General features: G+C 44.3%; 2 protein-coding genes across 6 annotated transcripts in view; one reads left to right on the top strand and one right to left on the bottom strand.

The window, feature by feature from the left end:
- Positions 1–7,740, top strand: part of DENND4A (DENN domain containing 4A) — a 47,689-nt gene extending 39,949 nt beyond the window's left edge. For 3 of the 5 annotated variants that reach the window (XM_066196640.1, XM_066196638.1, XM_066196639.1), the window contains 7 exons: positions 80–226; positions 684–894; positions 1,138–1,392; positions 1,910–2,027; positions 2,681–2,843; positions 3,755–3,819; positions 4,047–7,740. In XM_066196640.1, the coding sequence (XP_066052737.1) occupies positions 80–226; positions 684–894; positions 1,138–1,392; positions 1,910–2,027; positions 2,681–2,843; positions 3,755–3,819; positions 4,047–4,183 (1,096 nt within the window). In that variant the 3' untranslated portion in view covers positions 4,184–7,740. Of the gene's footprint in view, positions 1–79; positions 227–683; positions 895–1,137; positions 1,393–1,909; positions 2,028–2,181; positions 2,547–2,680; positions 2,844–3,754; positions 3,820–4,046 lie in introns of those variants that run through there. The other 2 variants (XR_010723067.1, XM_066196641.1) reach the window with 2 other exon arrangements.
- A 791-nt stretch (positions 7,741–8,531) lies between these two features.
- On the bottom strand, positions 8,532–23,418 carry SLC24A1 (solute carrier family 24 member 1). Its single transcript, XM_066196219.1, has 10 exons — positions 23,351–23,418; positions 20,772–21,812; positions 20,006–20,068; positions 19,406–19,514; positions 13,582–13,659; positions 11,838–11,938; positions 11,022–11,219; positions 10,565–10,654; positions 9,546–9,712; positions 8,532–8,930 (listed from the first exon to the last, which is right to left on the bottom strand). Exons 2-10 carry the CDS (start codon positions 21,693–21,695, stop codon positions 8,681–8,683), a joined length of 1,980 nt encoding a protein of 659 aa, XP_066052316.1. The 5' UTR covers positions 21,696–21,812; positions 23,351–23,418; the 3' UTR covers positions 8,532–8,680.
- Positions 23,419–24,178: the final 760 nt, after the last annotated feature.

The raw sequence follows: 24,178 nt of genomic DNA, 5'->3' as shown, positions 1-24,178 counted from the left end.
TTTTTTTTGGGGATTTAGTTTTTTGAGGGGGGTTTTTTTTTTTTTTTTGGATAATGTTAAGCTTTTGCTTTCCCTGCAGGTATTTTCTGAAGTCCAGCCCTTCTACAGAAAATATGCAGTTCCCATCCCTTTTCTCCAATCAGAGTGGGAAGTCCTGTAACACCACAGCCACCGTTGGCCTCACTACATCCCTGATGTCTGTCCAAGAGGATATCAATTCAAATAGGTAAACATGCATTTCGTGCCTAGAAATTCCTCAGCTTTTCTCTGCATATGCATGTATTTTAATCAACTGAAATAAATTTGTATTCTATTCTTTGAAGAAGAAAGATAGATTGATTTAAGAGAGAATCTCTCTGCTGCCTCTTCCTTATGTCTCAGCTGGCCACATCATGCTTTCCCTGCCTGATATGCACCATTTCATCCCTAATATAAAAATTCATGTTGTTATTTGTAATTCTGCAAGTTTTATGACTCTTTTGAGGACGTTTGTGTTCCTCATCAGTGCAAGGGGGAATAAATCTTGCACTGTAACATGAATGAGTGTGGTGACTGACAAGGCAGAATTCAAACTGTCAGGTCCATTATTTCCACTTTATTTCTGTCTGTGTACATGTTGGAGCACTCAGAGTAAAAAAAAGAAAGCTGAGATTCTTTTTTCTTCTTTTTTTTCTCTCCTCTAGCAAAACTAAGCAGCACGACAATGTTTATGCCAGAAGTATCCAGATCCCCTCAGGACGAAGACAAAATGCCTCTGGGTCAGAATGTACAAGTCACCCTGTAGCAAGGAGCATCAGTACTTTTGGTCCTTTGGAAGAAGATGAGAAGGAAAACCAGAAGATCAGCCATATCATTCCTACTGGTAGCCTGCCTGCTACTTTGCAAGGACCAACAGTGTGTAGTTTTTCTACCTTAAAAATCATTTTTTCATGTTTGCCATAGATTAGAGATGTGTAACAGCATTAACCTTCCTAAATTACAGTAAATGCTAGGTTTTTTTATTTAAACTGATGCTAGTTGTAGCTTTTAGATGTTGGTGTGTGTCAGTAGGAACAAAAGCACATACAAGACCTTGTGAAGACAGTTACATTCATTAGATTAGTTATAATTAATGGCATTTTTTCTCTGTTGCTGCAGGATTCCTTAGGCCTGGAATGGCGCTTGCCTAGTCCTGATCCTATAACGGTTCCTTACCTCAGTCCTCTCGTGGTATGGAAAGAGCTTGAAAGCTTACTTGAAAATGAAGGGGATCATGCAATAACAGTGGCAGACTTTGTAGATCATCATCCCATCGTGTTCTGGAATTTGGTGTGGTATTTCAGGCGCTTGGACTTGCCCAGCAACTTACCAGGATTAATACTTTCTTCTGAGCACTGCAATAAGAACTCCAAGGTATGGGATCTGGTAGGAAACACTGACATATGAGGAATGGTAATTTTCCCATATAGGAAATCATTACATGATTCAGTAACTCTTAGAAATGTGTCATGCACTGTGCTGACCCCAGCCCTGACTTGGTGAGGAATGTGTCAGCTGAGGGAAGATATTTAAAACTCTGGAACATGTGCTCAGCAGTCCTTGTGGGGGGGCCAGTGTTTAGCTCTTACTCATCCCACTGCAATTTGTGATCCTCAGTTTCAAGGAGGATAAAGTTGCTAGTCAGTTTTGTTGCTATTTGAGTAGCTAAGCAGTAGAAGGAGGAAGTTTAGATTTTAGGACTGTAGAAAATAGACAAAAACACTCATTGACCATGTCACTGATGATCTCGTTCAGATTTAGCCTTCTGTATGTAGTTTTAATAACAAAGCTTTTTTACCATGAGACCTAGAGACATGAAGATACATGTTAAATACAGAACTCCTTTGTCATGACTTTGTAATAAAATGCCTTTGTGCATTCTCCTGTTCAGATTCCACGGAACTGTATGTCAGAGGACAGTAAATATGTTCTTATTCAGATGCTATGGGACAATATGAAGTTGCATCAGGATCCGAGGCAGCCTCTGTATATTCTGTGGAATGCTCAGAGTAAGTTTTCTTTCTTGTGGATTTTGGTGGTATTTTTTAAAAACAATTCTCATTTTGAGCAACAGAAGCGTGTGTGTTAAGAAAAGCTGTCTTTGTGGATAGTTCACACGAGCTCCAGTACCAATTTTTGATCATACTGCTTTTTGTCTTGCAGGTCAAAATCGCACTCTTTTGTTTGAGAGTGAGTGTTAAGTTTGGTGTTTGCTATTCTCAGTTTGGGTGACTCGTTTTGGGAGGGAGATTGGTTCTGTGCTTAGCAGCAAACTGCTTGAAGAAGTTTTAGTTTTCCAGCATTTCTGTTTCAAATCATTGACTGGTATTGCCAGTGGCTTTTTCTTCACTGGGGTGGGAGGAATGAGAGGGAACACATTTCATTGATGCCTTTCATCCACTTAGCTCATGTTCTTATTTTTAGAATTTGCTTACTCAGAGTTTTGTTGCTGCTGTTGGATCACATACCTGAAAATAGCTCATGGCCCATTGCATCTGTTGAGTTTTTATGTGCTTTCTGTGTTCTACATCGATAATTTTTTGACTTGATGTTTTGTTCACTACATAGACGTCAATATTTTCACAGATTTGTTTTTTTAGCAACTCTGTACTTGCTACACAAAGAACCTCTTTATTCTTACGGCCTTTCTAATGTTTTTCAGCCCAGAAGTACCCAATGGTCCAGTTATTGCAAAAGGATGATGACTCCTTTAACCAGGAGCTCTTGAGGAGTATGGTGAAAAGCATCAAGATGAATGATGTGTATGGACCAATGAGTCAGATCCTGGAGAGGCTCAACAAGTGGCCACACATTAAAAGACAGAGGTAAGACCAACCAATGTGCCTAGCTGGAGCAGAGTTGGGCAATAATCAGCCTATTGATGTGTATTATATTTTCCTAGTGTGTTTTTTAAAGAAAAGAAGCATTGTTTTACACCAGTGTTCTCAAATTTATCACTCTGGTAAATCTTTTTTTTTATGGTAACTTTCACAAACTTAGTTTCTCCATTTTTTTTCTTTCTACTTTTTCTTCTCCCCCTCCCCTTTACAGCCACCTCTTTTTCTTACCTCTGAACAATGGGAACTAGGGATTGTGTATATATGTGAAAATTTTGTTACTGAATGTTATTTATAAAATAGTAGGTGTTTTAAAATAAAAACCCCACGCTTGTTTCTGGGGTGTATGGGTAGATTTGGGGTTTGTTTTTAAGTCTTTGGTAGGGGACAGAAAAGGCACCAAGAGGTTATGTCTCATATTTAGGCAGGGTTTTTTTCAATTAGCAGTGGAATTGGTGAACATTAATTCCTGTGAATTTTCATTTCTTTCCTGGATTTACTGATTTATACTAGGATATACAACGGGCTTGTCAACAGCTGCAGCATTGACAAGGTGTTTATTTGCTAGTCTGCCTGCTTTTTCAAGCTAATGTGAAAATGCAGAACAGCAAATTCCTTGCCTGGGGAAATTTTGTGGAATTTGGTTGAGCGTTTAAATGCATGTTTCTCTCTGCGTGCACTTGGTGCAACTTCCAGGGGACCTACCATGGGTGATGTACGTGTGTGGGGAATCCAGGGCATTCTCCAGAGGTCAGAAATTAAAATATTTCGGAGTCACAACCAGGAATTATGTTCAAAATGCCTCTTTTTAATAAGTTGTCTTTAAATGCTTCAATCTGTTTTTAATTGTTTTATGCTGTATCAGTGCAGTATATAAATTGGGGTTTTTACCATTTCAGGAGCCTTTACAGAGAAATACTCTTTCTTTCACTTGTTGCCCTGGGAAGAGATAACATTGATATAGGTGAGTTCTGCCAACTATTCAGATGAGCACAGATGATGAATTTATGCAAACTTAGCTGTTCAGCTTCCAGCAAAAACTAATCTGTAGATTAGATGTGTGCCACTCTGTGGTAAGTGCCAAATAAAAAGGACTTTACAGATATTTTGTGCTGATAAATGCAGCTGTCTTGGCATTTGGGGTGGTGTTTTTGAGCTTGGTATCTAAAGTGGTTTTTCACTTTCCTGCAGATGCTTTTGACAGAGAGTACAAAATGGCCTACGATCGTCTGACCGCTAATCAAGTGAAGAGCACTCATAACTGCGATAGACCACCAAGCACTGGAGTGATGGAATGCAGAAAGATTTTTGGAGAACCATATCTTTAAATACACCTGGCTAAAGAGGTGACATCTATGACGTATCTCTGTGTACAATAACCACTTCAGTCACAAGGAACATCTCAGTCTTCAGTGTTGAGGAACGTGCGTGCGATGGACTGTGGCAGGAGGCCTCGGGAAATTCGGCCTGGCTGCGGTTGTGGAGATGGACGAGAGAGCAAAATGGGCCAAATATTATTTCCCTGTCCCTTGTCCTTTCTGCAAATCGGTGTGTGGAGAGGCAGGTTCTAAACAAAATCAGTTCTCTGACTTGGGACAACATATTACAGCTCCCTTAAAAAAAAAATTGAGTAACAGGTGGACAGAAACAATGCACTGAAACTAATGTGAGCGAAGGAAATTCTTCAGAATCTATTGTTTACATAGAATATTCATGATGTTATGAAGAGCATACAAAGTTGTATTATACATATTTTAAATTGTTTATAGTAAGTTGATATTTTTTTAATTTTTTTAAATTACTGGAGTGAATTTTAAATGGACTTGCTGCAGAAGCAATACAGTGCTTATTTTTTTTGCAGTACACTGCTATTTATAGTAACTTGTCCAGTTACTTTTTGAAGAGTGATTTGTTTTTAAAGCAGAATAGAAAATGTTAACCTTCACCTAGACAGTACTGGAGATCCAGGATTTCTCTCATGCACACTTGGAAAACGTGTTACCACAGCAATCAGAAGGAAGGTATGGTAAATTTTGCAAAACTCTAACGAATACACTGATGTCTCTCTGAAACACTTGTGTAGAAATTCCTCTCGTGTTCCCTTCCTTCCCCACTCCCTAGGAAAGGGAAAAGCACATTGAAGAGTCCTATGGATTTTGTTATGGAATCAGCCCGTCTCAGCTGTTGGCATTTGTTAGTGTGGCCTCATTCCAGATGTGACACGGAGCAAATGCCAGCCTGCAGTGAGTTCTCCATGAACACGCAGCGCTCGGAGTCCCGGTGGTTGTGTTTGAAACACTCAGTTCAACACCACATAATGCCCATCCAAAGCTTCTAACTCAAGTACATCCAACAAACTTCCTACAGGGAATTATAGGGAATGTAACTTACTGGGGCAAATTGTGCTTCGTTAAACATACTTGCAATGTTCGGTCTCTATTTCACAGGCAAAACAATTTTTTTTTTCTCTCTGAAGAAAACTTCTATATCAGTCCTTGTGGTGGAGTCATGGCTTTTGCCTCATGTTTTCTTGTTCTAGGCATTTAAAAAATGTTCTGTGCTCTCAGTCACATAGCAACTCCTCACCAGAAGGTAGGCTACGGAGAAAATATCAGAAGTCTTGCGTGGAGGTGGGAAAACAGACATTGAACTGTATAAAACACCCTAAACAAATTTAAATCATGCTTTAACTAATAGCTTTAAGTAATCTTAATGATTTTCCACTTCTAATTTCTTTTAGTTATTGCTGTTGTAATATTCCAAATATTCAAATGTTACATTAGATTTTCTATTGCAGTCTGCCTACCAGTAGGTGTTTTTAAAAACATCTTTAGTTTGCAAGTATAATAAATCAGCAATATTTAGTTAGGCAGAAAGGTGATAAACTTTAAAGCTCGCATTTACTTTATTAAGTGAAATAGAGCGAGCCTTAGAGGCTTAAATAAAAAGTAATGCTGCTATGAAGCTCTGTAACCTCCTCCCAGACCTCTGTAAAGTTGTAAGAAGAAGCTGGCCTGAGAAGAAAGGATTTAAAACGTGTAGAGCTGCAGGTATCTGCTGATGATAATTGCAGGATGTGGTCTTGGATACAGCTCCCATCGGGTAATGCCTCTTCTCTAACATGCTGCTAATTATGTAGCTGACCTTTTGGAAAGTATGCCCCCACCTGAGGTGGAGCTAGCAATGCTACACTTACAACATCTTTCACATTTAATTTATTTTAACAATTTGTGATGCTCTTTTGTATTGCCACGCTTGTACAGTCTCCTTGTGCATGAAATGGAGCTCCTTTTTTCACCCAGGTACATGGTAGAGATGCCCTCTTCATTCCTCTGAACTATTGTGAAATAACCAGGCTATTTTTTGAACACATTCCCTGTAAGTACCCCTTAGTGTGCATGGCTGCTCTGCTCTGTACAGTAGGAATGCTGCATTACCATGGAAATCTTGCCTCCAGTAGTTGCTGTACTTAAGCTCATAGCTGGGTGTGCCGTGGGGGAATCTCCCTGCAGTTCTGCTTCCCATTTGCCACTGGGGCAGCCACTGTTCTATAGGACCTTCAAGCCATGAAAGGAGAGAGAGCGAGTGCTTTTTCCAGAGCTGCCGTGGGGTGTTAGAGGGGCTGAGCTATGACCCAGCTTCCCACTCCCATTCCGGGGTGGCCGAAGAGCCGAGCCCGGTCCCCATCCCCAGGACACGGCGCAGCACTGTCACGCGTGGCCCTTCCTCCATCCCCGTCCAGCCTCCTTGCAAGGACTGCCAACTGCCTCCAGACTTGTAAACCCAACCAGTCTGACTTCTTTCCAACATCCCCCAGCACTTTCAGGAGTGGAGACTGCGCTGGGAACAGGGTTGTCCGTGCAGCCTTCACACAATCCCTCTGTCCTGCGTCCCTGGCGTGGCTCTCCTGAAGCGTTGCCAATGTTAATTTGGGTGTGCTTTTAAATTACTCTATCACCTAGTAGCTCATCAAGTGAAATCATTATACTTAATGAATTGTTTTATAAGGTCTGTTGCAAGTCAGTCCACTGTAGAAATATATAAAAATAGAGATGGAATAACAACACACTGTAAGTGGGAAATTTTCCTCATTCAAATCATAATGTTCCAAATGTATCCTGAGGTTGATAATTTTTAAGCATCATGCAATTCAGTGTTGAAACGGTTTTCAAATCTCACTGTCCTTTATTAGAAAAGCAATTTGACTATATTTTCCAGTACCACAAAGATGAATAAATAAAATATTTGAGACATATTTTCAATTTAAAATTTTGTATGAAATGAATTTTCTCCTTTTGTGTACTAAATAATGCTTATGTCCAATACCTTAAACAAAGGTTTTACATTTGCAGTGCAATATATATTTTGCTTTACTTATGGTTCCACTGGAATAATTATTGGAGATGAAATACTGAAATGTGAATAGAAATTGTGCTGTTTCTCTGACACTGCTGTGTCCCATTTGAGAAGGTTTGCTGTTGGTACAGTTACAGCCTGATGAATTTGACTTCCACTGGCAAAACAAATGATTTGTATCCCAAGAAAGAGAAAATTCCTGCACGTAAAATCTTAGTGTAACAAATGGGAGATGCAAATAATAATAATAATAATAGAGAGGGGTATTTCTGGATATTATCTCACTGGGATTTAAAAATGGTACTTTGTTAGTCTGCAAGCAGCACTTTTTAAATGAATGGTTGTAGATTTGTAAATATGTAATGTTTAAATTTTATTTACCAAAAACCAGTATGTTGGATGTTTGCTTTGGTTTGTAGCTCCTCTAAAATATGCAAAGTCAATGTTCACAATGTTACGGTTTCTTTTCCTGTCTCATCAAAAAAAAAAAAAAAAGTTTTACAGTGAGTCAATAAAAAGCTTAAAATCTTTCTGGTTATTTTCATTAACATTTTATTAGATTGATTAGAGTGACAGAAACATCTGCAACTCTTAACCACATTGTGTGCTCCCATTAAGTGTTAACAATAAACCTCTCAGGTTTGGTGATGTCAGTGGCATTTTTTCATCTTCTCTATGTTTGAAGTCAGTGCTAACAAGAAGAATTAGTGCTGGTTAAATAATCTGTAACTGTCAGAGATTAGTGTCAGGATGAAAACAAACCTTCAGCAGTTCAACTCCTTGTTGTATTTGATTCCTGGCTTTAGTTTTGATTGGAGGTAATGTGCTGTTCTAACCCCCGAGCCTCTTAGTTTTGTTGCAGGTGACATCCCACTTGTACTGGTGGCACTTCACAGGAATTTTAGGCACTGCATTGCAGGATCAGGTATAGATCTGAAAGGAGCTCAGTGCAGGTTGAGGGAATTCTCTGCTGAACTGCAGCCTGTGTCCACACAGGGATTTTAAGCAGAGCAGTTCCATAAAGGCCCAGCCACATCAGTCTCATTCTCTTCCCACTGAAGTAAAATTCATTAATTTCAGGGAGTTTGAGCAGTTCACTAACTAATTGAGAGCATATTCCTGGAAATTTCCTATAATGAGTAAATACTCTGTGGTGAAAATCAGCTCCTTTGACTTGAGGGGATCAGCCATAGTGAAAATTTGATGCATCTAAATTGTATCGGCCTTTCCACAAGTGCCTAAATGTATGATATTTAACATTGGTCATTTCAGTATCTGTTCTGATCCTAAAGAAAAACAGTAGAGGCTGACACACCACTTAATATTGATTTATTTTTTAGCATGTTAAAGATATCTTATTTTCAGTAAGTTTGTTACAACTCTGGTTGCTTTTTCTTCAGTAGAACAACTGCTACCTCAACCCCCTTTTGATGTTGCTGGATCCTCCCACATCTTGAAGTGTCCACATGTCATACAGATACTGGGCAGGAAATTATCTTGTCCTCTAACATCACACTGATGATCAGAAACACAAAGTAAAGGGCAAACATGGTGAGCCCCAGTAGTTTGTTCATTTTCCATCTACAGACAGCAATGGAGAGAATCACAAACAGGAGCATGAGGAAAAGGAGAACAATTGCGCAAAACAAACCATTGCTGCTGACTGCCACGGGGCTGAGGCCATTGAAAACAGAAAAAAGGAACCAGGGAACTGGTAGGCTGCAAGGAAAGGAAAAATAATTGAAATAAATGTTTTTAGGCAGTTCATTTTCTGCATCATAACTAAGCGATTTTTCCAAATTGTTGCAGGCAAAAAAAAAAAAAAAAAAAAGCATGATTTTATTCAATATAAAACTGGATGTTGTTCCTGTCAAAACTGCATTTGGATAATGCTTGCACTATCATAATGCAATCCAAGAGTAAAATGGTTAGAAAATAGTACCTAAGAATTAAGTGCCTTGATGTGCTATAATAAAGAAATGTCCTGATGGTTTAGGATGAGAGAGATCCAGGCGCTGATTCTGACCTTCCCCAGGAGCTGAATCTCTCTGAGTGACCAGATAAAGGTCCTGCATGTAAGCTTGGACATTAGCCAAAGGTCTCTTGCATTTTTGTCTTGAAAAATTGGTAATTTTGTGTTCATTCAGAATTGGGTGAAGGGGGCTGAGTTATAACAGTTTGTCAGTCCTGGCTGGGTTTGGGTTGGGTTTCTTCAAAGAGAACTGGTTGCTCAGCTGCCCTTCACCTAACTACAGCTAAAATGAAATTACCTGTGGCACGTTTGGTTTCAAACCAGGTAACTTTGTGATTCAGAGGCACGGACCTGGTACTCACCCAACAGTGATGTCGAAGATGTTGCTGCCCACAGAACTGGACACAGCCATGTCCCCTAAGCCCTTGCGGGCCACGATGACGCTGGTGATGAGGTCAGGGATGGATGTGCCTGCTGCCAGGATGGTTAACCCCATAATTTCCTCTGATATCCCAATGGTTTCACCAACCTAATCAACACAGCGTTGGGTAGGGCTGTTAGCAATGGAACGTGGGGTAAAATTGCTCTGTGCAGTGTTAGGGTTTGTGCCATATTTGAGTTAAAATATTCCAAGTCCCATAAACATGGCAGCATTTTCCTGCTTTATAGGATTTAAGAGTTCCATTTTACTGCCAGTTGATTCTGGATTTGCTCTGTAGTGTAGGAAAGCTGACTACAGTGATGCCAGCACTGAGCCAAGGTCAAGTCAGCTGCAGCACAGTTTTCCTGTCCTCAGTCCTCCTCTTTTGGATGTTGTCTACCTTTGCAAATTTAACATCAGCTGTGCAAGATCTAAGGGCCTTTGGAGATGACAGTGCTTGGATTTATGGCATCATCAGCTCTACTGTGACTGTGCAATATATCACTCAATACAGACTGGGGGGCTGATCCTACAAGCTTGGAAGTATTATTTCCCAGAATGCCAGGTGAACATTAAGATGGGGCAGTGAAGATCATTTAACAGCTTCCAGAATCAGAACCTATATTTTCCTAGAATTTTAATTAGGTAATGGATAATTATGTTCTTGCACAGAAACATTCATCAGTGGAAAGTCAGAATTAAGATAAATGTTGACAGTGCTTTTCCTTTAACTGATGCACAAACTCCCTCGGAAGCTCTCAGAAACAAATGAATCTTTGTCCAATCGAAAAAAAAGGAAATCAAAAATTCCCTTTTGGGTTCTAACAAAACAAAGTTTCTACTGTTGTGATGGATGACTGCAGCTGTAATTCATCAGATAAAATGCCACAGTAACAGTGTCCCCTCTCTCCATATACTTGTTTTGAAATGGGGATTTGCAGAAAGAACAAAACCTCTCACCTGGTGAGCCCACCACACCATGAGATAAGAGAACACAGCAATCCAGAGGATGGATCCAAAAAATGTGATGACAAAGAATTTTTTTGACTCCTGTTGAAATCAAGTTTGAAAAGAAAAAAGAGAAGTTTCAGGAAGTTAATAGTCCTCCCCCTTGAAAACTGTTCATGTGAAACACTTCACTGCAATTGATTGCTTTAACTTGGACCCTTGTCTCTGTTTGCTGTTTTTCAGCTTGATTGGGTGACCTGTAGTTGCTAGAATTTGTGGTTTATTAAATTAAGTCTCTGGAATGACATTACACTGCAGCTGGGGCTCCTGTCCCACTCCCTGCAGCAGTAACAGCCCTTCAACTATGCAAGGACTCCAGACATGGAAAAATGGACCCAGGGACTCTTGCCCAGAGGAAATCCATAGCTCAGTTAATGACTCCAGTAGCAGAAGGAAGATAGATTCTTACTGGGTTTCTGACGTCAGGCAGAGTGCTCCAGAGAGGGAAGACAATGGGAAAGAGGAAAAGGTAAATTGCTTGTTTTGTCCTTGATTCTGGCCATTCCAGAGATAAGGGCTCATCGTTTTCATCACCCTCTGTGCTGTCACCATCACTGTCCTGGCTCTCAGAGCTGCTGTCGTCTGAGGTGTCGCTGCTTGACGGGGGCTGTACGTCAGGATAAAAAATCAGAAAGCCGATATATTTTCACACTAACAAGGAGCTGCAGTTTTTCACTGTGGCCTCACCTGAGCAGAGCTCGCATTTGTAACCTGCTGAGGGCAGCCACTGCTCTTGTGAGAAAGGACCCAGGCACACCCCACCCCAGCACTTGTGTACTGTTAACTAATGGGCATTCATTAACTAGAAACACCTTTTAGACACAAATTACATATTTTATGTCCTTGAAAAACCTTTTTTTTTCATTGGAACTGCCAAATAACATCACCTGAAAGGGATTTGGGGAGCGAAAGAGAACAGTCTGCTGGTGAGCACAGGACAGGCATGTGCTTTTACCTCCCCTTACCCTGGAGTACCCTCTGACCTCAGAAGAGTCTTTTGAGGGCACAGTACTATCCAGTGTCACTTGGTGTCATAATTTGGACCCAGTTTGTGTTTGTAAGCCAAGGTGTTTCAGCCAGCATCTTAAATCACTACACAGAGCTATTTACAGACGCCAGTGACATGGGTTGGGTCCTGTCCCAACAGCTCTGGAGAGGGAAGAAGGAAAGTACACATGAAGGTCAGCCTGGATGGCACGTAGTCATGTGCTCCTGATTTTGGTACCTGTCCATCCTGTGGCACATCTGCCTTCTGTGTGTCTTTGCTGGGCTCAGAGTCACTGGCAGGAGTTACCTGGATGGTGCTTGGTGCTTTCTTTTCCTCTTCTGCAAAAGCAATAAGAAGGAATGCTGGTTTCAGCCATCCTGGATGGGTGGCCACCACATCAAGACATCACTTTCCCTGTGGCCAGCAGGAGCTCTGAGCTTCCTAACGCAATGGTGGCATTTCAGGCCAAATACCCCCAGATTGCTTAGGTTGTGTGTCCTCCCTGACTGCTGTGATTGTGTTTGGTAAATCTGGGCAGAATCTGACCCACCAGGAGCAGAATGAGACCTTGGTGCTACTCTGACCTTCCATGCAGAGCTGCTCTAAGGGGCACATGTGTAATAGGGAAATGCTAATTACCTCATCTACAGCTGATGAGCATTTCTTGGTTTCTTTCTGAGTTCTGAAGATTGTATTAAAACCATCCTTAAAATCCAGAAAGGATGTAAAGCTCTGCTTCTTGGGTTTCCCCCAGCTCCCTCCTCCCTCTATAGAGCATGGCATTCTCCAGGGACCTGATACTCTTCAAGGCTTCTGAGAAATGACCAGGATGTGCTGCCAGACCTTAATCCCTGATCATTTGGTGGGTATTCAAACGCAAGTAGGAAAGTGCTGACACATACAAGGAAATAGCTGCAATGTCCTGCTGTTCCTGCATTAACCTGCACAGCCAAGAGAAACACGGAAATCTCTCTGGGAACAGAGCAGAAATACAGATAACACGGAGCAGGGATGAGGGAGTGAAGTCGGTGTGGTGTTTATAGCATGCACCAAGAATTTACTTGGGTTTTAAACATTCTTTTTCTCAAGTTTGGGCTCATTCACCTCTGTGAGGCCCAGCATTGGGAGGTGCTCAGGTGCCTGTGTCATGTGGCCCTTCCACACAAAAGTTTCTTGGTGTTCAAAATCTCCAACCTTGCTGGCAGCACAAATCTGTGTTGTAGCACAGGTCAGCTCTGGCTCTGAGGCAGCCTTTGTGTCGGGGTGACACAGAAAACCAAAAAAACCCCATTAAACTGACAGAGGGAATATCTGGGTTAAATGTTAGATTAGAAATTCTTATCTGTGAGAGTGCTGAGGCCCCAGCACAGGCTGCCCAGAGAAGCTGTGGCTGTTCCATCCCTGGAAGTGCCCACGGCCAGGCTGGACAGGGCTTGGAGCACCCTGGGGTAGTGGAAGGTGTCCCTGCCCACGGCAGGGGGTGGAATGGGATGGTCTCTGAGGTTCCTTCCAACCCAAACCATCATATGATTCTGTGATTCTATTAAAGGAAGGGTGCACAGGTCCTTTACAGACACAGTGTAGATTACTTCCTCCGCAGGAGGAACCTTCTGTGCCCTTCTGCAAGTGTGTGAAGGTACTTTGTTTTAACAAACACCTCATTTGCAGGGTCCACCAAAGATCAATGGTGTCTGCAATGCCCTGATTTCCCTCCTGCACTTTCCATGGCCATTTCCAGTCCATCCTTGTAGCTCTCCCTGCCCTGCCTCACTAGCAGCTCCTCTGGGGATGGCTGCTCCTGCCAGCGTGCATCGATTGATTTCTGCTGCGTTGTCACAGCAGCCACCTGTGCCCAGCAACAGCACAAAATCTGTGTTAGACCCCCAGGGTTTCTTTGCCAGCCCTTGGGCTTTGAGTGCTGGGAAGGTGAGAGCTTGCAGTGCAAAACAAGGCAAACAGTGCTGGCTCTTCCTGCACTCACCTGGCTGGGAGCCTTGTCCTTCCAGGGTCTCAGCCTTGGCCATGTCGCTCAGGATGTCAACCCTGTCTTTAAATTTTGCTGTGGGTGAGAAGGACACGATCATCAGGGGCTGTCACTGCAAAACCCCCTGGACCTGCCTGCCCCGACACACCCACGCTCTTGTCCCCTTCCTCCTGCAGGTGCTGCAGCCAGCGCTGCCCCAGGGGTTGTTCTGGCTCTGACCCCAGGTTTTGGCTGCTGTATTTCACTGCTTAGTGCTACAGCAATTACACCAGCAATTTGACATGGAACTATTTAAAGAGAATCTAAAGGAATGAGGAATCCTCTCCAGGTCAGTAATACAGTGGATATCCGTACTTCATAGGCAGAAAAAATGCAGAAAGAACAGACAGGGAGTTTTGGTGCAATATCATCTTGCTCCCTATGGACTATTGATTTTTTCCAGGCTAGATTATGAGCAAACTAAAATTGACACCTTCCTCCTGCCATGTGGCTGTTGAAGCGGCTTTAGGGTGCTGCTTACAGCCTGGGGACCTGATGGGAATGGAAAATAAACACATTTTATGTTCTAGTTCGCTGGAAAATGATTGATTTTTCTAAGTATACACAAGTGTCTCCTGCTGGAGCTGATCTAAATTCCTGGTATCCAGGTTCAGCATGGTCCAGGCTGTCTGAGGGATGATCTTCACCAGCACAGGTCTGGTTGCTCTATTTCTGGGACTGCTGAGGGCTTCCTCAACGGGAAACCAAGCTCTGCTTTACTCAGCTGAGCTGCTTTTTTACTGGTTTACAGTGACCTGTGAAACTGTGTGTCTCTGTAGTTGTTTTTTGCTCAAATGCTGACTCTCAGTGAAAGTGAACGAGAATGGGCTCAAAGAAAAGCCCCATTTTGTTCTGATCTATGTCCTCTGTTGAGCTGCACACCCAGTGGCTGAGGGTCACTGGGTTTGCACCTGGGCAGTAGCCACAAGGAATTGCTGTTTGGCTTGTGTGCAGGGCTGTAAATCAATTTCCTCTGGAAGTTTGATCACACTGATTTAATCTAGTGTGTTGTTGACTACACACCCAGAAGGTGCTGTTGTCATGTGCCTCGAGGGCAGGGCCCTGCCACTATTAATCACAGTGACATTGAGATGATGGAAATAGCGGGTCCAGCCAAGTGGGCAGAACTATTGCTCTGAGCTGAACCTCGTGAAAATCAGTAAATTCTGCTGTATGTCCAATAACTGGGCCCAGCTCAGACAGGAAGACCTCAGGGGACAAGTCCTTCTCTGTTGAGATTCCTGCTGCTGTCTGACAGAAACACCTTTCACCAGCTGGAATTTCCACTGAGCACTGGAATGGTTGGACTGAGATGAATTGATCTTGGAATATCAGAATGGTTTGGGTTGGAAGGGACCTTTAAAGTCCATTCAGTGCCACCCCTGCCGTGGGCAGGGACACCTCCCACCATCCCAGGTTGTTCCAAGCCCTGTCCAACCTGGTCTTGGGCACTTCCAGGGATCCAGGGGCAGCCACAACTCCTCTGAGCAACCTGTGCCAGGGCCTCACCACTCTTACAGGGAAGAATTTCTAATCTAAATGATAATTTCTACTCCTTTGAAAAGCTGGCTGGCACTCAAGAGCCTGACTCTTCCATGCTCCTTGTCAATCCTGCAGTTCACTGGAGGGGATGCGAAGTGTTGGCTTCCTTCCCCCTGTGCTCATGCACGAGCACATCCCTCAAAGCAGGGGTGACCCTTTGCTCCCAGTCTCCTCTAAGCACTGGGCAGTGCATCCTTCTGTTTGGCTTTTCCCTGAAGCTGCTGCAAAAGCTGCTGTCAGCAGGGTCAGGGCGGTCAGGCTCAGCCTGAGATTATGGAAATTCAAACTCCTGGCTCACTGCCCTCAGCCAGGCCGCGGGCTGGGAGCGCCCAGCGGAGCCCGGGAGCATCTCTGTCAGGATAAACAGATTAGGCCCAGGCCACTGTCCAGTTCTCATGAGATCAGCCTCGTTTAAAAGGGTGATAATTCCTCTGACACACAATTCCTGCAGGAGGGACTGAGCCTGGAGGCAGAGCTGGCTCTAAGCTGGCCAGATCTGCAGGTCAGCACGGGCAGGAAGGATGTCCATGGGCTCAGGGCGGGCTGTGCTGGATCAGCTGTGCTGGGCAGTGTCCCTCTCTGTCCCCTGGGGCATTCACTGCTGGCAACTCTGTCCCCAGGGCTGAGAACACATCACACAGGACATGTCTGTGCACAATGGGCCCGAGATGCTCTCCAGGATAATTCTTGTCCTATGAATTGACAGCATCCAGGATGGACTTCAGATGGCAGCTGAGCTTCTACCTTGAATTTGGCTCTTACATTTAATTCACTCTTCAGCTCTGATATTCAGTCTAACAGGATTGACAACACAAGCAGGGAGGATTTTTTTCTTTACAATTTGGCATGAACCTGAAGGATTTGGAGATTCTGCTGTATAAAAGTGGAAGTATAAAAAAAAAGTCTTGTGATTCCTTTCACCCCTCTATATCAAGATCCTCTTACAACAAATGATGGAATGCTAATGAAGCAAGGAGAAGCTGTAGCTGCCTTCAGCCTTCTCCAGCCTGCAACAGTGCCCACTCCTCTGGTCTAATTTCCAAAATCATTACCTTGTTAACTGGGGCATAGAGAGGGCAGGCAGCTTTGACAACCTATCTGCTGGAGTCTTTTGCTTCATTCAAAAAGAAATGTAGTCTTCTGCCTTGTTCCCTGTGTGACTAGAGTTTAAAGAGTCTGGTGGTAAGGCTAGAGGTTCAGAAATGAGAGGGTTCCTGAACATCTCCAAAATCCTCACTCCCTTTAATTCCCTTTAGTTCCCTCTGGTGTCTAATGGGATGATCTGGAAAAAATCTCATGTTCTTCTTCTGCTCAATTTCAAAGGAAGTGGGGAAAAGGACAAAAGAACAAACTTGCTAGGAATTAACAATTTTTTTTAAAAGGCACATTGAAAGTAAAACGTTCTATCAAAAATATAATTCAGGATGCCATATAAATATTAGAACTTCTAAAGTAAACACGTAGTCTCCCTGAGACAAAGACTTAAGTAATGATACCTTCCTAATACAAAAAGAAAAACCACATTCTGAACTCAATCCACTCTTCAAAAGAGAAATTTTGTTTCACACACGGGATGTTGCCGCTTTGTGTTTCACACTCCTGTATTTCCAAGACCTCTGCCCCTGAAATTTGGGGTTGGAGGCTCAGTGCTGGCAGCTTTTCTATGTTTTGGACCTTGCTGCCCTGAAACCACTTCTGTGCTGCCCAAATAAAAAACGAGGGCAGCCGAAGAAAGGAAACCCTACAGAATCCTGTTGCAGCAGGTTCAGTGAGGAACTGCTGAGCAACTGTTGGCAACCTTTTCCTTCTGTCGAGTGTTCATTTCCACAGCCTGTAAGTGCTGATGCTACAGGCCTTGGCAAGAAGGAACAAGGGCCCTTGAGGAAAGATAAATTGCTTTGGGATCATCTTTTATGTGGCAGCCTAATTACAGAAATGTGCCTGGTACAGACAGTGCTGCACACACAGCAAAGGAAGGGATGGTGTTGGTGATCCATGGGAAGCAGGCACAGCTGTCCCCAGCGTCCCGCAGGGCTGTTAACACAGGACTAGGAACTATTAACCTATCAGAACACAAGTCCTCATATGCCTTGGCAGGTTCAAATCCTTTTCCAGATTCTTCCTTGGGATGTCATTCCATCTCTTTGGCCAAGCTCCTCATGGCACTAAGGTTTCTCAGTCTATAAATTCCTTTTCTCCAGACTCCCTTCCCTTCAGGTAGGAATTTATCAGATTAAGGATTATCTCCTACGCAGGATTTGGCACATGGGCTCCTTGATTTTGGCTGCTGAGCTGTTGCAATATCCGTAATTTTGTTATCTTTTTTAAGGTGCCGTCTCCGTTCTCACAGCGTTGAGTGGAACAGGCACGTACCTGGGGAAAAGGTTTTGCCATTAACTCAGTGGCATTAGTAAAGGGTCTGGGAAGTAAAAACCTTCCGTTGCAGCCCATGCCCGCGCGGTCCCTGCGGTATCAGCCCCAGATACACACGGTCACACTCCCATCTAGTGGCTGCCGCACACACACAACTCTCACCCTGCCGGGCCGCCGGCAGAGGCTTCGGTTGGACACCAGGAAAAATTTCTGCACCCTGAGTCCTGGCACAGGGAGTCACCATCCCCGGAGGGATTTAAAGGATGTACAGAAAGGGCATTTAGGGACACGTGGCCTTGCTAGTGCTAGGGCAACAGGACTTGATGATCTTAAAGGTCTTTTTCAACCGAAATGATTCTGTGATTCTGTGTAATGAGTAGGGAAGTTCTCCTTGAGAGAAGATCCAAAATGTTTATTCCGTATTCACAAGGCCTGGGAACAGCAGCCTCTTCAGCGAGGACAGTGACTTGCAACTGCATGGAAAGCTCCCAGCAGCCTGATCTGGGCCGGGGGTCTCCTTGGCCTGGGCTGCCAACCTCAGCCCCCCACAACTCTCCTGCTGAGGGGTCCCAGAGTTTCACCAGGGCACCAACCTGGACCAGAAAGCAACGCCTGTGGTGGCCTGGGGTGGACAGATACTGCACAGACATTTAGAGGGAAGGATGAGAAGGTGCTGGGAGGTCTCTGAGGGGCAGCAGCCTCTCAATTCTGGCACTTTCTGATGCTCAAGGCAATAGCACATCCTCTTGGAAGGTTTTGGGTGTGTTGATACAACCTTTTGGAGGCAAGGAGCAAACCCTGAGGAGTCTGGCTCTTGTTCGGCTACTGCTCACAACACATTGGGTGCCCTCACTGGAACCTGTCAAAGCAGACACTGATCTGCCCTGTTGTTCTCCGCCAGCCTCCTTTGTTCCCTCGATCAGTTTGTGCAGCTGGGATTCTGATCTGGAGAGTCCTCTTTGTAACCTCTGTGAGGGACACGAGAGGTGTTGATCTGCTTAGCTTCAATCTCTCTTTGAATGAGCAGCAAATAATCTCTTTAGAACAAGTAGGGCAGTGGTGGGGTGGGGCATGTGCTGAGCTAGGAAAGAAAATCTTAATTTTATTTTTTTTTAATGTGCTTCACTATTTCTTTTAGTGTGATTGGATCAAAGTTAATATAAACCAACATGTTAAAAAGGCTGTGTACAAAGACCCTGGTCTGTCTGGAGATGAGGCCTCTCTGCACCCTGGGCAGTTTAAAAGAGGTTTTTGACCTGAGCTGGTCCTTTCCTGGCCCTGGGGAGCCCTCACTGCCTGCACAGGGCTGTGGGCACATCTTGCCATGGCAGTGATGATACCATGGTGCAGGTGGGCTTCTAGAGGCATCAGCCTGAATCACACAGAATTGGTCTCACCGTCATGATTAGAATCTCAGCTGGGATTTTAACCACTGTCAAAAAGATAATTCTTCAAGGGTTTTGACCTCTTTTTAGTGCTGCTGTTTCAGGGCTGGGATGAGGTCCGAGCTAAGAGAAAGATGAGATGTGCTATGGGACAGAGAAAGCTGGTAACTCACGTTTTCTGCCCCTGCAGTCAGAGAGACAGCAGAGATGAGGGATGTCACCACTTTGAGGAACCCCAGCAGCTGCCACCACAGCAGTAACCAGCTTGGCACAGGAAAAGTAGATATGGCAGGACCAAAACATGAGGTGTTTGTCCTTGCCAGCGATCAGAAGGGGCACATCCCACTGTCACAGAGTTGCCCTCACCTGACACCATCTGTGATACTCAGGTGAGTTTCTGACCCCAAAATACTGGTTGTATTCCCAGTGAAACCACTAAAGGCTGTGAACCCAAGGCCCTCTGGTGTGGAGCATCCACTCACCTTCTGCCAGGGGGTCCAGGGTGCGGATGGTGAGCTGGACGATGGTGCCGCGCATCTGGGAGTTGTGCAGGGAGGCCGAGCTGCTGCCCCGCTGCAGGGCTGGCCCAGGCTGTGGGAAGGCACAAACCCAGTCAGTTCCAGCTTCTTTGCCCTCTACAACAGACAGGGCCTCTCCAGGCCATGGGGCAGCAGTTCAGCAGCAGCACAGGAATCAGCTGTTCAGTGTTTGCTATGGGGGAAGGACAGACCCCTCCAGCCTCTCCTGTGAGAGCCCAGGAGGAAGTTTGGCCATGACACCAGGGAAGAAGAGTCACATTTTGAATTTCTCTATGCCTGTTTTATAGCAGAGAAAAAGTACCATTCTCCTAGTAAAATCCACCTGGGAATCCTGAGCTGTCTCTTACATTTTATAAAAATTCCTTAAAGGACAGGACTCAGCCAAGTGTCCTCTTAAGCAAACTGTGGTCATTGTGCCTGATAGGATACAGGCTTTGGTGCAGGTTTCTTGACACAGGAGATGACACCTTTATTTATGACATGACATGGGGAGAGATTCAAAATACCATGACTTCAGATCCCTGTAAATTTGCTTAGTCCTACCTGCAGCTTCCTCACATCTGGTGGCTTCATTGTTCCATCATCTACAACTGCCCTGGTGCTTGTCTGCAAGCAATGAACAGAAATGGCCAATCACCTCTGCTGCTTCAGGATCTCATGACCCTTCAGGCTGCAGCCTGTGGGGAAGTGGCACGGCTGACACAAATGTCCATGGATGCTACTGGAAGAGCCAAAGCCAAAGGCCTCCTTAAAACCATCGGCTCTTGAGAAAAACAGGATTCTACCTACAGCTTCCCAGTGAGGATGCAAGCACCTGATTCCTGTAGCTACAGACAGACCCAGACTTCACCCCCAAACATCTGTATCCTTACTCATTTGCCTGCAGAGTGAAGGTGCAAAGGGGTTTTTGGTTTTTTACAGTGATTAGCATTACTCAGGCTTAGGCTGGGACAGAAGAATTTCCCCCCTGTTTACCAGAATTGTCTAATCTTATTCCCAGACCAAGAATATGTTCCTGTAAGTGTTCCTTCTGAAACCTCTTTACAACAACCAAGTAAGCAAAATCCCACACACATCCCTGAAAGCAGCTAAGAGACATTTAGTAATTGCACAGGTAGAACTCCCTTTTAGTGATATTCTCTAATTTCTTAGAATCTCTCTAATTTCCATCTCCTTCATTGTAAAACCACAATTGTTGACCAGTACCTGTATTCTGAGGTTCGAATATGTGCTTTGTGAAGGAGATGTGGTTTTTCTTCGTGGTTTACACTAGAAAGTTATTTCCAACTTGAACACTAAGGACACCAACCTTCTGCATATGCTCTGCTGGTGCTGCCTGCACAGCATTTAGCTTCTTTTTCAGCTCCTGCTTCACCCATTGCTCTAGGAACACGTTCTGTTTCATGGTGAACACATATGTGGCATAGGCAGTCAGTAAAAGGAGGCTTTCCCACCAATCAATGACACTGTCTAGGAAAAACAGGATGAGCATCAGTAAGTCAACAATGTAGAATGAGATGTCTCTAAATAAGGGCCACCATGTCAGGTGGAGTATCTCCCTTGAGAAGAGGGCACAGGTGCCAATGACAAAGAGGATATTAAACACTGCTGAGCCCACAATGGTCCCGATGCCGACATTGCTGTGTGAGATGAAGACACCTATGAGGGACGTGAAGAGTTCTGGTGCTGATCCACCTGCTGCCATGAAGGTGGCTCCAGCCACATCTTCAGAGATCTGCAGCTTCTCAGTGATCACTCCCAAAGCAGGGACAAAATACTCATCACACACTATGGCCAAGGCCACAAACACATACATCATGCCAAAGATGTGAAGTACAACCCACCCTTGCCTGCGTTCTTCCACACTGAACAGGTCCTGGGGATATTCTCCTTTGGACTCCTGGGGTGGTTTTTCACCTGGGGAGCTTTCACTGGCATTTTCTTGCTGTGGTGTTGTATCCACTGTACCCGTGGTGACGGGCACGGCTGGCTCAGGATCCACATAGATACAGTGCCTTATTTTGGGTGCTGTGGCATTGCCTCTTACAGCAGTCTTGTTGCTGGGGAGGTCCCTGGAGGTCACTCTGACAGGGTCTGTGGGTTGGGGGGCTCTGTGTGATGCTGGAAAGGCAGAGGGGCTGAACTGGAGCTGGTAGAAGGAGAGGACCAACACTATGGCAAGCAAGAAAAGGATTCTGTTCCTCCGTAGCCGCCTCCTCCGTGGTAAATGCATTTCCTAAAGGTTCAAAACTCAGAGCCGTGTCCAGAAGCCTCTGAAGACTTCACTTGGTCAGCAGTTTGTTGATGTGGAACATCAGGTGTGGAACTGCACAGCACAAAATGGGGAATCCTGCAAAAGAAAATCTGGTGTGAAAAACAAAGTACTGCAACTTTCCGCCATTTGGGCAGCAACACTTCACTGACTGTCCATTTTTCAATAAAAAGAAATTGACTTAAATGAATAAAGAGAGATCTAGATCCAGGTTTCAATCTATTTTTTTAAACGTGACTGTAGGCGATGCTGATTAATAATCAAAGGTTTGGCTTAAATGAGAGGAGTTGGCTGAGGCAGTCCAATCCGAGCTGAATTCTGATTCCACCAAATGCCCATATCCAGGGGCTGTTAAGGACTGTATTTACTGGAGTCCAGTTGTTATTCTGTAATATTATTGGGTCAGCGTTGTGCAGGAGGAGTGGATACAGCTTCTGTTAAGGAACCAACTTCAAATTGCTAAAAATGACGCTCTGAAGCCAAGAACAAGCTGTTCAAACCTCCCTCCTAAACCAGTTACTCACCAACATAACCTCAGCAGGAGAATGAAAACTGCTTGAGAGTTCCCACTGATGCTGCTCCGTGGCTTTCCACCCTTTCACTCCCCAGGAAACCACCCAAGCAAGGGTGAGGGTTTTCCTTCAGTTAGAGCAGAGTGAGGAAGACGAGGTCCTAGTAAAACTGGGGGTGCTGAGCAGCCATTTGTTTCTATGACTACATCTTTTCAGGGCTTTCTGCAGAAATCAGAACTGGCAAAGTGGAACTGTAATCATACCTTTTATTAGGGGTAATTAGCATATCTTGCATAATTATGTGAACAGCATTTAGAAAGGGAGAGAAATTGTAAATGCCAGAGTGACAGTGCCTGCAGCTGTGACAGCACGGGGACAGAGATTTGGGGCTGGACAGAATTTACCCTTCAGCACTGCTTGAATGTTTTACCTTACAATGACACTCTTCATGGATTATTTTTTTCCCCAGAGTGGGCATGTTACATTATTCTTTAGCTGTGAATTATTCTTTAGATGGTGAATCATAGTTTTCTAAACCATTCTCAGATAAGCTCTTCATGCAAGTTATCACACATTTACCCTCTTGCATAACACCCAGGGAACTTATCAGCCTAAATTCCTTGCAAAACAGGCAATGTTAATTAAAATAGTTAGGAGGATCACTAAGGCAACAGTGAGAGAGGGTCATGGGAGTACCTAGAGAAATAGATGATACAAGCTTTGCTTTTCATATATGAAAATAAACATACATGTGGCAGAACTGCACAAGAGCTACAACAAATTGCATGTTTTGAGAAAATAACCCCCTAACAAAGACAGGAGAGTAAAAGGATGGCACAGAGAGAACACAGTTACACACACACTCCTACTGAAACACTGGCTTTACTTCTCCTCTCCAAAACTGCTTAAAAGACTTTTTGCAGGCAGAAAGACATCCAAAGCTAGGATCAGTTCTAAGAGTTCTCCAGCCTTTCACAATTCCTGACCAGAGAAATTGTTCCTCTAGTCTTGTGAGTTTAGGTCAACTCCTGATAAACTCCTTTTCTCACCTCCCGTCTCAGTAACACGAGATCCAGGGAAATCAAACAAACCTTCCCAGCCTACCTTCCAAAGGTCTGTCCAGGAGGAAGGGGAGTTCCAGGGGTTGGGTGTAGTGCTGGAAGCTTCTTTGGAACTTAACAGCCAGATGGGAGATGCTGTTGCAGAGGGAGGCAGGTGAAAATGATCCCATTTTCAGGATGTCTCCTCTGCTGGCAGAGTCCTAAAACAAGAGCGGGTCAGGTGTGAAGGACATGTTAGTGGAGGAATTCCCAATCCAGTTTAATACCCACAGCCCCTAAGAAGATTAAATAGTATTGTATAGATTTGGGTCTATCTCTGAAGCCAATACCTTTGTCTGCTACCACAGGTTATCCTCAGAGTGAGGGCAGGTGATTCTCCCCTTCACAGGCTCCTGGACTGAAACACCAGCCATGGACACGGATCACCCTCACGGCACTGGCGGGGGGTAAATCACATTTATAAACACTTTAAAACAAGGCACGTGGAGCTGCATTTTGAGGCATCGCCTATGGCTAACAGGCCAGATGCCAGACAAGCACCTCTGCTGGTCTTTGCCACAGTATGTGTTTACTTTAACGCCAGAGGGAGGTTTAAAACTCGTTGACTCCTGGAAAAATCCCTCAGGGCCTGTGCCAGGAGCACGGAGGCAGAGAGCAGGGACCTGGGGATTGTGCCGGTGACTCTCCTGCGGCACGGATATGGTGCAGCCCCACAAGAGAAGTAATAACAACATCCCTGGCCGAGGATTTAACAGCTGAATTGTCAGATTCACCACAGGGGAATTAGAAAACTATGATTTGGGTTTTGGGTCCCTTATGCCGAGAAGGACATTGAGGGGCTGGAGCATGTCCAGGGAAGGGAATGGAGCTG

Source organism: Chamaea fasciata, unplaced genomic scaffold (assembly GCF_029207755.1).
Source record: "Chamaea fasciata isolate MVZ Bird 193981 ecotype frontalis unplaced genomic scaffold, bChaFas1.0.hap1 SCAF_14, whole genome shotgun sequence".
In the NCBI taxonomy this organism is placed as follows: Eukaryota; Metazoa; Chordata; class Aves; order Passeriformes; family Sylviidae; genus Chamaea; species Chamaea fasciata.
Note: the sequence above shows the minus strand (reverse complement) of the source record. Positions and strands in the feature narration are given on the sequence as shown.